General features: G+C 53.8%; 1 protein-coding gene across 1 annotated transcript in view; it reads right to left on the bottom strand.

Annotated features, from left to right (window-relative positions):
* LOC147240207 (F-actin-uncapping protein LRRC16A-like) overlaps positions 1–8,843 on the bottom strand; it is a 29,515-nt gene extending 20,672 nt beyond the window's left edge. Inside the window, exons 1-3 of the mRNA XM_086192425.1 lie at positions 8,423–8,843; positions 5,863–5,960; positions 2,832–2,882 (exon numbers count right to left, since the gene is read on the bottom strand). Coding sequence (XP_086048551.1) covers positions 2,832–2,882; positions 5,863–5,960; positions 8,423–8,462 — 189 coding nt within the window. The 5' untranslated portion in view covers positions 8,463–8,843. The remainder of the gene's footprint in view (positions 1–2,831; positions 2,883–5,862; positions 5,961–8,422) is intronic.
* Between the last annotated feature and the right edge of the window lie 11,091 nt (positions 8,844–19,934).

Genomic DNA, 19,934 nt, shown 5'->3' with positions numbered 1-19,934 from the left:
AAATAAAACTGGACTGTTAACTGGCTGCCAAGGAGAGCAAGAGAAAGGAAAAAAAGACAAGGAGAGGAGGGAGAAACCCGTGATGGGGGATGTGTAGAAGAGAAAGGTGGAGGGAGAATGAAACAAAAAGGAGTGAGTAGAATAGGTAGCATGTGGCTGCCAGTTATAGGAAGAGAGAAAACGGGTAAGACAGGCAATGGGAGAGTACAAGAGAAAGAGAGGAAGAGAGAGGGGGGGGGAGTGGCGGGTGAGGGACCTTTCCTTGCCAGCTGTTAAATTCCACCCCTGATGTTTTTTTCTCCTTTGGCTGCTTCTCTTCACTGGGACTGTACACACCAAGGAACAAACCACCCTCTGTTTCACCCTCTCTCGCTCTCACACACACACACACGCACGCACACACACACACACACACACACCCTCACACGCACGCACACACACACACACGCACGCACGCCTACTCTAGAACAACAGAGCAGGGGTCAGCTGGCACAGGGGACGCTGGGGTCATCCAAGGCTTCATTTACGAGTATCACTGCTGCTGCCGAGAGGTCGATTATCTTCTCCCTTCCACTAAACCGCTGCTCACACTACGTCTGGTAAACTGGAGACGGGACGTCTGCATCGGGTCACACGGTCAGGTTTGACTGGCCAGCCAGCTTACAGCTACTGGGAATGTAAATTCTTCTTCATGTAGCATCTGGCTGCAGTGGAGGTGTGACAGCAAGCAGCAGACATCTGAGGCCTGAGGATTCATGAACCTCAGGTTGCTGCTTGGACGATGGCCAGAAAGACCACTAACAAACCTCAAGGACAGGCCGTATCAGGATTTACGCTCCCCCCGAAGACCCCCTGGGGTGAGGCTGGGCCGAGATATCGGCCGTGCGGCTGGTGGGACACACCTGCTGTATGTCACCCATCCTTAGGTCTTGGGATCGGCTCTGGTCCACACAACTCAAGATACAAAAAGCATGAAAGCGACGGAGCCGTGATGATGGCTGTATGAACGCAGACGGCACAAAGCTGGTGATCGGCTGATATTCTACTCGACCTGAACAATGCTGCATGTTCTCTAAACCTCCCTCTGCTACATGGAAATACAACTGCCTCTGAGCTCGCTAGCAAGCTAGCTAGGAGCCACCAGCATGTTGACAATGGAAAGTCACGTCCAAGACTTGAACCTTGCTAGAAGCCTGGCCTGCTTCGGAGCCAATCAGCACCAGCTAGAACAAGTTCCTCTCACTGAATGTGAGTTCCACAAACATTATTTAGCAGGAGTACCAGTACAGTACTTGGTGCCACCCATGATGACTATGATTGCTCACAGGAAGACCAGCAATCAAGAGAAAATGATCACTAACCTTGGCACACTAACCCCATATCAGCTGATTTGCTGGTATAATTACTTTGAATTTGGAAGTTTGGTCAGCTGACATTAACCAGCAGTAGCACATCATCCTTTGATGAGGAATTGTTTGCCAAAAGGCAGTGGATCCTCCTGGGAGTGGCAGCGGCGAGGAAAATCTCCCTTCCCCAATAAGAAAGCTCAGGGTTGGCGGCCATCTGCCTCGACCGGTTACAGCTGAAAGGACAACATCAGGCCCAGTTGTGTTGTGCAGAGGGACAGCGGGACTTTGGCAGCAGCGTCATTCACATACAAGCTGAGGAAAGGAACACTGCTCTTTTAGATCTGCGTGTAAGTGGGAGTCAACGACCCAACATCTCTGAAACATTCGTGAGTTCAGTCTCAACGTGAAACTGCTGTTAGCTGGAATTCAAGGTGTCTGGAATGATTTTGTCTGAGGTTTCCTCTCTCACATGGTGGTCGACTCGAGCGACCAGCATAGAAATGACTTATCATCAAACGGCAAACTGACCCAAAGTTACTTATCATCCACCCAAAAGGATTCTGCCCAGCGATTACAGAACAAAAACAGAGTTATGACACAACATTTCACTTCTTCTACCTTATTGTGAGAAAACAAAGTCTAGAAGAAAAACTGCTCTGATTGCAGCTTCCTGTTTCCAGCATTTCTCTCTCTCTCTCTGCCTCCCTCCCTCGCCAGGTTGAACTTTTCTTCCTCTCTGTTTTCCTTTCCCACAGGCTGTGTTCTCACAGCTGCATTGTGGGTAAAACTATCGGATGTCTCCATATACTGAGGGAGTGAGAGGGAGTGGGGGGGTGGGGCGACTGTGGCACTAAGATCATTCTGATAAAGTAAAGGAGGAACTATGAACGCTGAACTTAAACAGCAATAAAAGTGCAAGTAAAACATGGGGAATAAAACCAGAAACACCAAACTGAACACGAAAGATTGAATTGAAAAAGAAACGACATTTTATGTCTAGCAGGAACAGAATAAATGAATGACAGGTAGCAGGAAGGCAACACACCAATTCATCAAAATTCAGTCAAAAGGGACTTTTTATATTCCAGTCCTAAAATTGCAGGAACAACAACCCTGGTCACCTGAAGCAGGTTCACCTGCAGGAACGCTGGGGATGGTTTTCACCTCACAAGTTAAGTCTTTGAAACTGCCACTCCAGCGTTATACGTTAATACATAATTCCTGCTTTTTAAGAGTTTTCTCTTCAGAGAAGAACTGTCTTTCAGTACGTCGAGTACTGCAGTATGGTGGCAGTACTCTCATTATGAAGTACTCTGAGATTCACACCTGTATTTAAGAGCTTGTCAGGAGAATCGTCTGTTAAGAGATGATATAGGTTACATCACGATACATCGATATTGGTTCAACACAGGCTATCAGGAAGGGATGCGCACACGCACACGCACACACACACACACACACACACACACACACTGCACTGACCTTGGAGGGCACGCGTGCTGTCAGCAGATAGGCTCGATGTGATGCCAAGGCCTGAGGAGACACAGGCGGTCAGACAGGAGGACTAAACCACATCAACACTCATGTGTCAATCATCATCAGCTCTCTGGCCTCATGAATACTTTTTATCACTCAGTATCACTGTGGGAACCCCCTGGTCCATCATGGTGGAGGGGGGGGGGGGGTGGATGAGGCAGAGGCCTTTGGAGAGGCTCCTCCACTGAGTGAGATGGGGGGGGGGGGGCAAGTTCCTGCTCAGCTGTTCCAGCAGGCTCACTGGAGTGTGACAGTGACTAAGAACATCAGAGCTCCTGGAGACGGCCAACATCCTGGCTCAGGCACCGTGCAGATGTGGAGGCCGGTTGGTGGTGGGAGGGGGCAGGTGAGTGAGGCCGCATGGAAAAACAAGCTGATAGGAAGCAGCTGGAGGCAAGGAATCTAGACCATGATGCATTGCTAGAACTGGCTGATGTACATCAGCCGATAAGAAAAGAAAGGTTCTAGCATGGTTGAAGAGAGGAACTCCTGCCCTCTGCACCAGAGCCACGGTCAGGAGCTCGGAGGCCTTCCAAACACGCAGGAGAGACGGGAGAACCAAGGGTTCTTTTCTTACATGTGCGGAACTCATCACTCGACTCAGATTTCCCCCAAGAAACCAGTGCAGGACAGATGTTGTTTACTTGATGTGTTTAAAAAAATACCTTTTTCCTTTAATGGAACGAGCCCAGTTTCAGGGGGAAATCTTATCGGCACAGACCAGAAGAAAGAGACCCTTGTCTAGGTAGATGAACCCCACGCTAGCTAGCTTAGCACAATGAGTGGTAGTGGGTGGGACGTGTTAGCATAGCTCAGTCTTGCCAGCTTGCTCCTCCTCTGCGTGTTCTGATGTAACTAGATCAGGTTCAAGGTCAGGACGACTCCTCATTGGTCCCTGGGGACGATGGGAGACTTGCCCTGAATAGTTGCAGTGTTGCTTTAAAAGAGAAAGAAGATTAAATTGATAATATGGTTTTGAAAACAATTCACACTTTTACTTATCGGCCATGTTGCTCAGCTCCTTATGACACATGTACATTTCCTCATCTCTAGGAACTGTAGGTAGGGTTTGTAATCTGCTGATCTCCAGCTCAGGAATGCAGTGCTGGTAGCTGGGACTGGTGCTTCCGTCAAGTCTCAACAGGAGCTGGAGTCTCACTGCACAGCGCTGGTATGCCAGCGGTCAAAGCAAAAGTGCACAGAAACACAGGATGTGATTCACAGCACGTCCTGCGTTTTACTTTGGTGGCCCAGCCCTGGTCGCTTCCCTTTCATTTTATATTCACACTTTCACACACATAGTTGAGATGAGGTCCCGTACGGCGAGGAACGTGACACCAGACACTCAGCCTCTCAGCTACACCCTCCTCTGTCTGCAGCGGAATACCTTCCCATTTGGGAGAATTTCCCTGGAAACGGATGCTTGAACACCGCAGCAGTGAGCAGCATCGGGACCACCGGAACATCACTGCTGACTTGGTGATGAGAGAAGGAGTGATTTAGGCTCCAGTCCAGTGACATCATCCACAGCAGGGACGAACTGATCCAATACTGATGCACGGGATTCTTTATTAAGAGAAGCGTGCGGAATCGTGTTCATGGATTGACTGAAGCAACTGATCCACTGGTGAACCAGAAGAGAAATCATTAGAAACCTCTTGAATCACGATATTTGACGATTCCATGTATTTTCCATCTGTAAATATAACCCTTTAAACACACGGTGCCAAGAAGCCACGCAGGGTTTGTACAGTGGTCAAATGACAAACAACCATCGATGACAGGCGTCGGCGACCCGCGGCTCCGGAGCCACGTGTGGCTCTTTAATCCGAGGGCTGACCCTCCCTGTGGTTTTGGAAAGTAAATGAGGATTTGATTTAAATTTATTTTATGTTAATTTGTCAGTTTTTTCATTGTAATTCTAAATTTGAAGATTCTGGTGATTTTGGAGCATCAAAATAAACCCTTTCAATTCCTTGAAGCTCAAAATACTCGTTACAACCGTGGATGTGCGTCACCTGCCCGCACGCAGGTTATTGAACTTTTCATTCCCAACCATGGATAAATCCTGGAAAAGAAAAGTTCCTGAAGAAACGTTTCTGTTGAATGTTTCTCCATAGCAGTTCATTTCTCCAGAACAGTGTTGTCTTCATCTTAGATTTCAAAGGGCTTCTGTGGCTCCCGATGGTCTCTTCGCTGTGGTCATCAGGTCCAGGCTGACCCCTGGGCTATCAGGACTACTTTTCTGTAGTTTCTGAAATTTTATAGACGAAGAATGAGTCTGTGGAGCTGCTGAGGAAAAGACGGGGCCACTGATGTGATGCTGGCAGTCCATCCATCCATCCCTCCATCCCTCCATCCATTTTCTCCATCTTCTCCTGTTAAGGGTGGTGGGGGTGGAGCCTATCTCAGCAGCCTTCAGGTGAGAGGCAGGGTTCACCCTGGACGGGTCACCAGTATGCTGACTGTCATTCTCAATAATTGACAGCCAATGATGGGGATCCTTTACAGAACGTTCTTGCCAGGTAACCTTGGAGAACACACACCTCCCTTTGCCTTCCTAGCTGATCGTCAGGAGTTACTTCCGTAGCTGTTCCATTGTTCTCCTAATGAGTCTCTGGGTTCCTGATCTACTTGGATCTTCTCAGGGATCTGGTCTTCCCAGCTTCAGTCTTGTCAACAGGTTGATCATTCATGTCCACACACCAGTCACATCACCGTGTGCCGATTCATTTCCAGGCTCTCTGCCTTCAAACCTAAAACACTTCCTCACCTGGGTTCTACTTGCAGCGACACGCCAAACCTTCTCAGGCTGCTCGCTACCTCTTGATTCTCAGCAGCGGGGGCTGTGTCACAGCTGCTGCCAGGGGCCGAAGCTGATTTAGTACCTCTGGGTTTTATCCTTTCACAAGTCAGTGTGCTATTGAACAACAGGGTTCAAGGAATTTAGGAAAACTCCTGAGCATCAGGCACTCACCAGGACTCTGTTCTCCACCTTGTCACCTTTGACCTCCAGCTGGACTTTGCGCCTGAGGGTCAGCTTCACCCGCCGGCCCACCGCCTCCCGCACGCTCTCTACAACAGACAAGGTTGAATGTCACCTGACTATTCATACCATGACAGCCGGGGGATCATTACACCACAGACCGTTAGCATTCAGCTAACACTCAGCTAGCTGGAACCCCCGTAGAGCTGCTCACTGCTGTTGCTAACTAAGGAGCTAGTGAGGGAGACAGGAAACGGGGTTCTTGCTGAGCGCTCAGCCTCCTGGTGGAGGGGTAGCCCGGGCAGAAGATCCCGCAGCTCATCTTTAGGGACGTTAGCTCAACAGTATGAGAGGGCATGTTCTTGTCCACTGAGCTCAGTTTTCTTTGAGTTCCCACACAGGTCACAAACTTTCTACTGAAGTTAAAGAACAACACAGCAAACACAACGCTGAGAAGAAGTGAGCTGCTGGGATGTTTGTCTTCTTAACGGACAAAAACAAATCACAAGAAACTGAACCCGCGACCCAAAAACCTGAACAGAAACTGCTGTTGTAGCGGTGGGGAAACCCAGGGGCCGACGGTGAGAGGGGGTTAGGGTGGGAAAGTGAGATTAAATACAGTAAGAGAAAGAGAGCACAGATGAGAGAGAAGACAGCATGAACAGAACGAGGGACGGGAAGATGGTGAAATGGTCTGGACAGTGAGGGGAACATGAGGGAGTAGCGGTGGGAGTACGGCGGGCCCGCCTCGATGACAGTATGCTGTCCTCCTCTTGGTGCCCAGACGCATGATGAGGTCATGAGAAGGATCAAAACACAGGAACACCACAAGCCACAACCGTAGAAGCTGATCAGAAACACATGGACGAGGTCTCCCCGGTCCCACACGGAGCCAGACCACGAGGACTTTCCCCACTGAAACCTGAAACTGGATAAATAATCAGCCCTTCAGCTCTGACACAGCAGTAGTAGCCCAGCGATGACCTCACCGAGTTCGTCATGATGCCGTTCATCTACTGGATTGTTAAATGGTCATTCTAGCTGTGGTCAGAGGTCACCCCACACGTAAGCCTCACATCTCCCTGCCCGCTACCGCCAGCCCGGAAACACTCCTGTGCAGGTTCCTCAAAGCTGCTGATGAGCCGTCAGTCTGTCCTGACCAACACGGCGGCCAACAATGCTCCATTCATCCATCAGTGCGGGGACATGCAGCGTGAGGTCGTCTAACTGGGAGCACGCGCTTGTGAGTCACTCAGCCACACGACCACACGCTGCATTTGTAGCAACAGTCTATGGCAGGGGCCTCAAACTGGTCCAGTCAGGGCCGCTGTGGCTGCAGGTTTTCATTCCAACCCAGCAAAAGCAACACCTGATTCTACTTAAATCAACTAAGCTGCGTCCTCACAGCTCATTTGTTGGATCAGGTGTTGCTTTTGCTGGGTTGGAACGAAAACCTGCAGCCACAGCGGCCCTGACTGGACCAGTTTGAGGCCCCTGGTCTATGGTATACAAAAGAAGCCATCTACGCCTCTGGCCTGATGCCCACAAGTCAAACGCCATGTGATCTTCTAAAAGGAACACACACACTTGTTGTTAGACATCCACAGAGCCAGAAAAGAAGACAGGTGGCCTTCTCGAGGAGCTGAGACCCATGCTAGTTAGCTTAGCACAACGAATGGTAGTGAATGGTAAGTGTTAGCATAGCTCCACCCAGTCACATTCCTGCTGCCCCAACACTGCCCCTGCTGTTCATGTGAGTATTGCACCTTGTGTCTACCTGGTGGCAAACACGTAGGTACGAGTCAGTCTCTCTGAATCAGCGCAGCACACAAAAGTGCCTCCATCTTGTCTCTGGAAACGATGGACAAAACTAAACTTTCCCCAAAAGTGGGCGTTTTCCTGTACACATGCCGTTCTAGGAACTCTGGCGTCCTCACAACTCCATTTACAGTCGACAGTCCAGGTTACTTTTCACTACAAAACTGCAGTGATTAAGTGGTTTTTTTCTCTCTTTCTTGACAGCAGGCAGTGTGTGTTGATAATATCTCACAATTCAAAGGAATCTCACAGGACCCCCCCCCCCACCCCCTCCCAAGGAAGTGGGCTCTCAGGTAGCCAGTCTGAGCCTCTGGCACCGATACGGGGAACAAAAGTCATAAACACGGATCGCCTTCACGCTCCTGAACTGCTGCCAACAACGTCAGCAAACGTCGGTTCCATCCGTGTTGCCACACTTCAGCCACAAAAGTGTGTTGTTGCTTTGAAGCGCGCCTGAATTCTGGCTCCTTAACGCACAGACACGGAGTTTCCTTCAGAAGCTGAAGTGACTGGGAGAGCCTGAAGTGACCGCGGATCCCCCGCGACTTCCTGACTCCTGTGGGACCAGGGAGTTGACGTCCAGGTTAACGTCGACCACTCGGTGCTGTTTTCCTCCACTACAACAAACTCAAGAGGACTTTCAACTCGTTCGCAGCTCAGTTTTACCTCCACCAGCGGCGGCCAGCTCTCTGCTAGCTCCCCGGGGGTCAGCCGTTAGCTGCTACCCTCTTACCGAGCAGCTCCTTGGGGATGTCCCCCTGCTCCTCCGACATTTCTTCCCCGAGGTGAAGGGCGAGCCGAGGTCCGGGTGTCGAGGGGCAGCAGGCGGGTAGAGCAGGAGGAGAAGGGCCCTTGTAGGCGCGGACACTCGTCCAGGAGGAGCTCCGGGATGGTCGTCACGTTTTCTACCTGTCGACGCCCGGTGGCTCACCTCCGTTTACCGGTTGCTCCCATTCCCGCACGCCGACACACGCGCACGTTACTGCGGCATCGCACGGGTTGTCAGGTGGGGAGGTGAAAGTAGCTCCGGTGTAAACAATAATAATAATAATAATAACAATAACAAAACTGCAAAAACACCTAAACGTCCGGATGAGAAGTGTGTGTGACAACAAATCACACGAGCTCACTTCTTCACACACACACACACACACACACACACACACTGACCCCTCCCCTCCGGTACGAGCCTGCACAAAACTTTTGGAGGCAAAAATGGCGGGACAGCGACACCCTGTGGTCCCGTAAGTGTACAACGGTTACTACAGTTCTCCCCTGATGCGCAGTCAGCTCGTGCTGACCCCGGAATTCCGAACTTGCAAATTAGCCTAAACCGACAACTGGTCAGATAAGATTGTGTATAATCAGTTGGTGTAGTGACGTGCATGACGTCACATTGGCTCTGATACAGGAACACATTCATCCAGAGAAGGAAGCAACAAAACTTCATTCCATCAGCGAAAATGTCAGAAGGTTGAAACATTTCTGACATTCAGTTAGCGAGAAGTGTGTACACAGTACTACCACGCTGAGGCAGGTACTGAGGCAGGTACTGAGGCAGGTACACTGTAATACCACGCTGAGGCAGGTACTGAGGCAGGTACACTGTAATACCACGCTGTGGCAGGTACTGAGGCAGGTACACGGGACTACCACGCTGAGGCAAGTACTGAGGCAGGTACACGGGACTACCACGCTGAGGCAGGTACTGAGGCAGGTACACGGGACTACCACGCTGAGGCAGGTACTGAGGCAGGTACACGGGACTACCATGTTGAGGCAGGTACTGAGGCAGGTACACGGTACTACCACGCTGAGGCAGGTACTGAGGCAGGTACACGGGACTAACAAGCTGAGGCAAGTACTGAGGCAGGTACACGGGACTACCACGCTGAGGCAGGTACTGAGGCAGGTACTGAGGCAGGTACACGGTACTACCACGCTGAGGCAGGTACACTGTACTACCAAGCCGAGGCAGTTACATTGTACTACCTCGCCAAGGCAGGTACACTTTACTACCATGCTGAGGAAGGTACTGAGGCAGGTACACGATACTACCACGCTGTGGCAGGGACTGAGGCAGGTACACTGTACTACCACGCTGAGGCAGGTACTGAGGCAGGTACACGGTACTACCACGCTGAGGCAGGTACTGAGGCAGGTACACTGTACTACCACGCTGAGGCAGGTACTGAGGAAGGTACACGGGACTACCACGCTGAGGCAGGTACTGAGGCAGGTACACGGTACTACCACGCTGAGGCAGGTACTGAGGCAGGTACACGGGACTACCACGCTGAGGCAGGTACACGGGACTACCACGCTGAGGCAGGTACTGAGGCAGGTACACGGTACTACCACACTGAGGCAGGTACTGAGGCAGGTACTGAGGCAGGTACACGGGACTACCACGCTGAGGCAGGTACTGAGGCAGGTACACGGGACTACCACGCTGAGGCAGGTACTGAGGCAGGTACACGGTACTACCACGCTGAGGCAGGTACTGAGGCAGGTACACGGTACTACCACGCTGAGGCAGGTACTGAGGCAGGTACACGGGACTACCATGTTGAGGCAGGTACTGAGGCAGGTACACGGTACTACCACGCTGAGGCAGGTACTGAGGCAGGTACACGGGACTAACAAGCTGAGGCAAGTACTGAGGCAGGTACACGGGACTACCACGCTGAGGCAGGTACTGAGGCAGGTACTGAGGCAGGTACACGGTACTACCACGCTGAGGCAGGTACACTGTACTACCAAGCCAAGGCAGTTACATTGTACTACCTCGCCAAGGCAGGTACACTTTACTACCATGCTGAGGAAGGTACTGAGGCAGGTACACGATACTACCACGCTGTGGAAGGGACTGAGGCAGGTACACTGTACTACCACGCTGAGGCAGGTACTGAGGCAGGTACACGGTACTACCACGCTGAGGCAGGTACTGAGGCAGGTACACTGTACTACCACGCTGAGGCAGGTACTGAGGAAGGTACACTACTACCACGCTGAGGCAGGTACTGAGGCAGGTACTCGGTACTACCACGCTGAGGATGGTACTGAGGCAGGTACACGGTACTACCACGCTGAGGCAGGTACTGAGGCAGGTACACGGTACTACCACGCTGAGGCAGGTACTGAGGCAGGTACACTGTACTACCACGCTGAGGCAGGTACTGAGGAAGGTACACTACTACCACGCTGAGGCAGGTACTGAGGCAGGTACTCGGTACTACCACGCTGAGGATGGTACTGAGGCAGGTACACGGTACTCCCACCCTGAGGCAGGTACTGAGGCAGGTATTGAGGCAGGTACACGATACTACCACCCTGAGGCAGGTACTGAGGCAGGTACACGGTACTACCACGCCGAGGTAGGTACACTGTACTACCACGCCGAGGCAGTTACATTGTACTACCTCGCCAAGGCAGGTACACTTTACTACCATGCCGAGGAACGTACTGAGGCAGGTACTTGGTACTACCACGCTGAGGCAGGTACACTGTACTACCACGCCGAGGCAGGTACTGAGGCAGATACACGGTACTACCACACTGAGGCAGGTACACTGTACTACCACGCTGAGGCAGGTACACTGTACTACCACGCTGAGGACACGGTACTACCACGCTGAGGCAGGTACACTGCACTACCACGCTGAGGCAGGTACTGAGGCAGATACACGGTACTACCACACTGAGGCAGGTACACTGCACTACCACGCTGAGGCAGGTACTGAGGCAGATACACGGTACTACCACACTGAGGCAGGTACACTGTACTACCTCGCCGAGGCAGGTACACTGTACTACCACGCTGAGTCTGGTACACTGTACTACCACGCTGAGGCAGGTACACTGTACTACCACGCTGAGGCAGGTACTGAGGCAGGTACACGGTACTACCACGCTGAGGCACGTACACTGTACTACCACGCTGAGGCAGGTACTGAGGCAGGTACACGGTACTACCACGCTGAGGCAGGTACACTGTACTACCACGCTGAGGCAGGTACTGAGGCAGGTACACGGTACTACCACGCTGAGGCAGGTACACGGTACTACCACGCTGAGGCAGGTACACGGTACTACCACGCTGAGGCGGGTACACTGTACTACCACGCTGAGGCAGGTACACGGTACTACCACGCTGAGGCAGGTACACTGTAATACCACGCTGAGGCAGGTACTGAGGCAGGTACACTGTACTACCACGCTGAGGCAGGTACTGAGGAAGGTACACTGTACTACCACGCTGAGGCAGGTACTGAGGCAGGTACACGGTACGACCACGCCGAGGCAGGTACTGAGGCAGGTACACTGTACTACCACGACGAGGCAGGTACTGAGGCCGGTACACGGTACTACCACGCTGAGGCAGGTACTGAGGCAGGTACTTGGTACTATCACGCTGAGGCAGGTACACTGTACTACCACGCTGAGGCAGGTACACTGTACTACCACGCTGAGGACACGGTACTACCACGCTGAGGCAGGTACTGAGGCAGGTACTTGGTACTACCACGCTGAGGCAGGTACACTGTACTACCACGCTGAGGCAGGCACACTGTACTACCACGCTGAGGCAGGTACACTGTACTACCACGCTGAGGACACGGTACGACCACGCTGAGGCAGGTACTGAGGCAGGTACTTGGTACTACCACGCTGAGGCAGGTACACGGTACTACCACGCTGAGGCAGGTACACTGTACTACCACGCTGAGGCAGGTACACTGTACTACCACGCTGAGGACACGGTACTACCACGCTGAGGCAGGTACACTGTACTACCACGCTGAGGAAGGTACACGGTACTACCACGTTGAGGCAGGTACACTGTACTACCACACTGAGGCAGGTACACTGTTCTACCACGCTGAGGCGGGTACACTGTACTACCATGCTGAGGCAGGTACACGGTACTACCACGCTGAGGCAGGTACACGGTCCATGCTGAGGCGGGTACACGGTACTACCACGCTGAGGCAGGTACACTGTACTACCACACATAGGTGGGTACATGGTACTACCACGCTGAGGCAGGTACTGAGGCAGGTACACGATACTACCACGCTGAGGCAGGTACACGATACTAACACGCTGAGGCAGGTACTGAGGCAGGTACACGGTACTACCTCGCTGAGGCAGGTACTGAGGCAGGTACACGGTACTACCACGCTGAGGCAGGTACACGGTACTACCACGCTGAGGCGGGTACACTGTACTACCACGCTGAGGCAGGTACACTGTACTACCACGCTGAGGCAGGTACTGAGGCAGGTACACGAAACTACCACACTGAGGCAGGTACACGGTACTAACACGCTGAGGCAGGTACTGAGGCAGGTACACGGTACTACCTCGCTGAGGCAGGTACTGAGGCAGGTACACGGTACTACCACGCTGAGGCAGGTACTGAGGCAGGTACACGGGACTACCACGCTGAGGCAGGTACTGAGGCAGGTACACGGGACTACCATGTTGAGGCAGGTACTGAGGCAGGTACACGGTACTACCACGCTGAGGCAGGTACTGAGGCAGGTACACGGGACTAACAAGCTGAGGCAAGTACTGAGGCAGGTACACGGGACTACCACGCTGAGGCAGGTACTGAGGCAGGTACTGAGGCAGGTACACGGTACTACCACGCTGAGGCAGGTACACTGTACTACCAAGCCGAGGCAGTTACATTGTACTACCTCGCCAAGGCAGGTACACTTTACTACCATGCTGAGGAAGGTACTGAGGCAGGTACACGATACTACCACGCTGTGGCAGGGACTGAGGCAGGTACACTGTACTACCACGCTGAGGCAGGTACTGAGGCAGGTACACGGTACTACCACGCTGAGGCAGGTACTGAGGCAGGTACACGGGACTACCACGCTGAGGCAGGTACTGAGGCAGGTACACGGGACTACCACGCTGAGGCAGGTACTGAGGCAGGTACACGGTACTACCACGCTGAGGCAGGTACTGAGGCAGGTACTGAGGCAGGTACACGGGACTACCACGCTGAGGCAGGTACTGAGGCAGGTACACGGGACTACCACGCTGAGGCAGGTACTGAGGCAGGTACACGGTACTACCACGCTGAGGCAGGTACTGAGGCAGGTACACGGTACTACCACGCTGAGGCAGGTACTGAGGCAGGTACACGGGACTACCATGTTGAGGCAGGTACTGAGGCAGGTACACGGTACTACCACGCTGAGGCAGGTACTGAGGCAGGTACACGGGACTAACAAGCTGAGGCAAGTACTGAGGCAGGTACACGGGACTACCACGCTGAGGCAGGTACTGAGGCAGGTACTGAGGCAGGTACACGGTACTACCACGCTGAGGCAGGTACACTGTACTACCTTGCCAAGGCAGGTACACTTTACTACCATGCTGAGGAAGGTACTGAGGCAGGTACACGATACTACCACGCTGTGGAAGGGACTGAGGCAGGTACACTGTACTACCACGCTGAGGCAGGTACTGAGGCAGGTACACGGTACTACCACGCTGAGGCAGGTACTGAGGCAGGTACACTGTACTACCACGCTGAGGCAGGTACTGAGGAAGGTACACTACTACCACGCTGAGGCAGGTACTGAGGCAGGTACTCGGTACTACCACGCTGAGGATGGTACTGAGGCAGGTACACGGTACTACCACGCTGAGGCAGGTACTGAGGCAGGTACACGGTACTACCACGCTGAGGCAGGTACTGAGGCAGGTACACTGTACTACCACGCTGAGGCAGGTACTGAGGAAGGTACACTACTACCACGCTGAGGCAGGTACTGAGGCAGGTACTCGGTACTACCACGCTGAGGATGGTACTGAGGCAGGTACACGGTACTCCCACCCTGAGGCAGGTACTGAGGCAGGTATTGAGGCAGGTACACGATACTACCACCCTGAGGCAGGTACTGAGGCAGGTACACGGTACTACCACGCCGAGGTAGGTACACTGTACTACCACGCCGAGGCAGTTACATTGTACTACCTCGCCAAGGCAGGTACACTTTACTACCATGCCGAGGAACGTACTGAGGCAGGTACTTGGTACTACCACGCTGAGGCAGGTACACTGTACTACCACGCCGAGGCAGGTACTGAGGCAGATACACGGTACGACCACACTGAGGCAGGTACACTGTACTACCACGCTGAGGCAGGTACACTGTACTACCACGCTGAGGACACGGTACTACCACGCTGAGGCAGGTACACTGCACTACCACGCTGAGGCAGGTACTGAGGCAGATACACGGTACTACCACACTGAGGCAGGTACACTGCACTACCACGCTGAGGCAGGTACTGAGGCAGATACACGGTACTACCACACTGAGGCAGGTACACTGTACTACCTCGCCGAGGCAGGTACACTGTACTACCACGCTGAGTCTGGTACACTGTACTACCACGCTGAGGCAGGTACACTGTACTACCACGCTGAGGCAGGTACTGAGGCAGGTACACGGTACTACCACGCTGAGGCACGTACACTGTACTACCACGCTGAGGCAGGTACTGAGGCAGGTACACGGTACTACCACGCTGAGGCAGGTACACTGTACTACCACGCTGAGGCAGGTACTGAGGCAGGTACACGGTACTACCACGCTGAGGCAGGTACACGGTACTACCACGCTGAGGCAGGTACACGGTACTACCACGCTGAGGCGGGTACACTGTACTACCACGCTGAGGCAGGTACACGGTACTACCACGCTGAGGCAGGTACACTGTAATACCACGCTGAGGCAGGTACTGAGGCAGGTACACTGTACTACCACGCTGAGGCAGGTACTGAGGAAGGTACACTGTACTACCACGCTGAGGCAGGTACTGAGGCAGGTACACGGTACTACCACGCCGAGGCAGGTACTGAGGCAGGTACACTGTACTACCACGACGAGGCAGGTACTGAGGCCGGTACACGGTACTACCACGCTGAGGCAGGTACTGAGGCAGGTACTTGGTACTATCACGCTGAGGCAGGTACACTGTACTACCACGCTGAGGCAGGTACACTGTACTACCACGCTGAGGACACGGTACTACCACGCTGAGGCAGGTACTGAGGCAGGTACTTGGTACTACCACGCTGAGGCAGGTACACTGTACTACCACGCTGAGGCAGGCACACTGTACTACCACGCTGAGGCAGGTACACTGTACTACCACGCTGAGGACACGGTACTACCACGCTGAGGCAGGTACTGAGGCAGGTACTTGGTACTACCACGCTGAGGCAGGTACACGGTACTACCACGCTGAGGCAGGTACACTGTACTACCACGCTGAGGCAGGTACACTGTACTACCACGCTGAGGACACGGTACTACCACGCTGAGGCAGGTACACTGTACTACCACGCTGAGGAAGGTACACGGTACTACCACGTTGAGGCAGGTACACTGTACTACCACACTGAGGCAGGTACACTGTTCTACCACGCTGAGGCGGGTACACTGTACTACCATGCTGAGGCAGGTACACGGTACTACCACGCTGAGGCAGGTACACGGTCCATGCTGAGGCGGGTACACGGTACTACCACGCTGAGGCAGGTACACTGTACTACCACACATAGGTGGGTACATGGTACTACCACGCTGAGGCAGGTACTGAGGCAGGTACACGATACTACCACGCTGAGGCAGGTACACGATACTAACACGCTGAGGCAGGTACTGAGGCAGGTACACGGTACTACCACGCTGAGGCAGGTACACGGTACTACCACGCTGAGGCGGGTACACTGTACTACCACGCTGAGGCAGGTACACTGTACTACCACGCTGAGGCAGGTACTGAGGCAGGTACACGAAACTACCACACTGAGGCAGGTACACGGTACTAACACGCTGAGGCAGGTACTGAGGCAGGTACACGGTACTACCTCGCTGAGGCAGGTACTGAGGCAGGTACACGGTACTACCACACTGAGGCAGGTACACGGTACTACCACGCTGAGGCGGGTACACTGTACTACCACGCTGAGGCAGGTACACTGTACTACCACGCTGAGGCAGGTACACTGTAATACCACGCTGAGGCAGGTACTGAGGCAGGTACACGGTACTACCACGCTGAGGCAGGTACACTGTACTACCACGCTGAGGCAGGTACACTGTACTACCACGCTGAGGACACGGTACTACCACGCTGAGGCAGGTACACTGTACTACCACGCTGAGGCAGGTACACGGTCCATGCTGAGGCGGGTACACTGTACTACCACACATAGGTGGGTACACGGTACTACCACGCTGAGGCAGGTACTGAGGCAGGTACACGATACTACCACGCTGAGGCAGGTACACGATACTACCACCCTGAGGCAGGTACTGAGGCAGGTATTGAGGCAGGTACACGATACTACCACCCTGAGGCAGGTACTGAGGCAGGTACACGATACTACCACCCTGAGGCAGGTACTGAGGCAGGTACTGAGGCAGGTACATGGTACTACCATGCCGAGGCAGGTACACTGTACTACCACGCCGAGGCAGGTACACTGTACTACCTCGCCGAGGCAGGTACACTGTACTACCACGCTGAGTCGGGTACACTGTACTACCACGCTGAGGCAGGTACACGGTCCTACCACGCTGAGGCTGGTACTGAGGCAGGTACACGGTACTACCACGCTGAGGCAGGTACACGGTACTACCACGCTGAGGCAGGTACACTGTAATACCACGCCGAGGCAGGTACTGAGGCAGGTACACTGTACTACCACGCTGAGGCAGGTACTGAGGAAGGTACACTGTACTACCACGCTGAGGCAGGTACTGAGGCAGGTACACGGTACTACCACGCCGAGGCAGGTACTGAGGCAGGTACACTGTACTACCACGCCGAGGCAGGTACTGAGGCCGGTACACGGTACAACCACGCTGAGGCAGGTACTGAGGCAGGTACTTGGTACTATCACGCTGAGGCAGGTACACTGTACTACCACGCTGAGGCAGGTACACTGTACTACCACGCTGAGGCAGGCACACTGTACTACCACGCTGAGGCAGGTACACTGTACTACCACGCTGAGGACACGGTACTACCACGCTGAGGCAGGTACACTGTACTACCACGCTGAGGCAGGTACACTGTACTACCACGCTGAGGAAGGTACACTGTAATACCACGCTGAGGCAGGTACTGAGGCAGGTACACGGTACTACCACGCTGAGGCAGGTACACTGTACTACCACGCTGAGGCAGGTACACTGTACTACCACGCTGAGGACACGGTACTACCACGCTGAGGCAGGTACACAGTACTACCACGCTGAGGACACGGTACTACCACGCTGAGGCAGGTACACGGTACTACCACGCTGAGGCAGGTACTGAGGCAGGTACACGATACTACCACGCTGAGGCAGGTACACAATACTACCACCATGAGGCAGGTACTGAGGCAGGTATTGAGGCAGGTACACGATACTACCACCCTGAGGCAGGTACTGAGGCAGGTACACGATACTACCACCCTGAGGCAGGTACTGAGGCAGGTACTGAGGCAGGTACATGGTACTACCATGCCGAGGCAGGTACACTGTACTACCACGCCGAGGCAGGTACACTGTACTACCTCGCCGAGGCAGGTACACTGTACTACCACGCTGAGTCGGGTACACTGTACTACCACGCTGAGGCAGGTACACGGTCCTACCACGCTGAGGCTGGTACTGAGGCAGATACACGGTACTACCACGCTGAGGCAGGTACACGGTACTACCACGCTGAGGCAGGTACACTGTAATACCACGCCGAGGCAGGTACTGAGGCAGGTACACTGTACTACCACGCTGAGGCAGGTACTGAGGAAGGTACACTGTACTACCACGCTGAGGCAGGTACTGAGGCAGGTACACGGTACTACCACGCCGAGGCAGGTACTGAGGCAGGTACACTGTACTACCACGCCGAGGCAGGTACTGAGGCCGGTACACGGTACAACCACGCTGAGGCAGGTACTGAGGCAGGTACTTGGTACTATCACGCTGAGGCAGGTACACTGTACTACCACGCTGAGGCAGGTACACTGTACTACCACGCTGAGGCAGGCACACTGTACTACCACGCTGAGGCAGGTACACTGTACTACAACGCTGAGGACACGGTACTACCACGCTGAGGCAGGTACACTGTACTACCACGCTGAGGCAGGTACACTGTAATACCACGCTGAGGCAGGTACTGAGGCAGGTACACGGTACTACCACGCTGAGGCAGGTACACTGTACTACCACGCTGAGGCAGGTCCACTGTACTACCACGCTGAGGACACGGTACTACCACGCTGAGGCAGGTACACTGTACTACCACGCTGAGGCAGGTACACGGTCCATGCTGAGGCGGGTACACTGTACTACCACACAGGTGGGTACACGGTACTACCATGCTGAGGCAGGTACTGAGGCAGGTACACGATACTACCACGCTGAGGCAGGTACACGATACTACCACCCTGAGGCAGGTACTGAGGCAGGTATTGAGGCAGGTACACGATACTACCACCCTGAGGCAGGTACTGAGGCAGGTACACGATACTACCACCCTGAGGCAGGTACTGAGGCAGGTATTGAGGCAGGTACACGATACTACCACCCTGAGGCAGGTACTGAGGCAGGTACACGATACTACCACCCTGAGGCAGGTACTGAGGCAGGTACTGAGGCAGGTACATGGTACTACCATGCCGAGGCAGGTACACTGTACTACCACGCCGAGGCAGGTACACTGTACTACCTCGCCGAGGCAGGTACACTGTACTACCACGCTGAGTCGGGTACACTGTACTACCACGCTGAGGCAGGTACACGGTCCTACCACGCTGAGGCTGGTACTGAGGCAGGTACACGGTACTACCACGCTGAGGCAGGTACACGGTACTACCACGCTGAGGCAGGTACACTGTAATACCACGCCGAGGCAGGTACTGAGGCAGGTACACTGTACTACCACGCTGAGGCAGGTACTGAGGAAGGTACACTGTACTACCACGCTGAGGCAGGTACTGAGGCAGGTACACGGTACTACCACGCCGAGGCAGGTACTGAGGCAGGTACACTGTACTACCACGCCGAGGCAGGTACTGAGGCCGGTACACGGTACTACCACGCTGAGGCAGGTACTGAGGCAGGTACTTGGTACTATCACGCTGAGGCAGGTACACTGTACTACCACGCTGAGGCAGGTACACTGTACTACCACGCTGAGGCAGGCAC

The sequence above is a fragment of the Aulostomus chinensis genome, chromosome 22 (genome assembly GCF_037954235.1).
Source record: "Aulostomus chinensis isolate RoL2024-O1b breed Wild chromosome 22, RoL_Achi_v1.0, whole genome shotgun sequence".
Taxonomy (NCBI): domain Eukaryota; kingdom Metazoa; phylum Chordata; class Actinopteri; order Syngnathiformes; family Aulostomidae; genus Aulostomus; species Aulostomus chinensis.
This window is presented reverse-complemented; position numbering and strand designations above follow the sequence as displayed.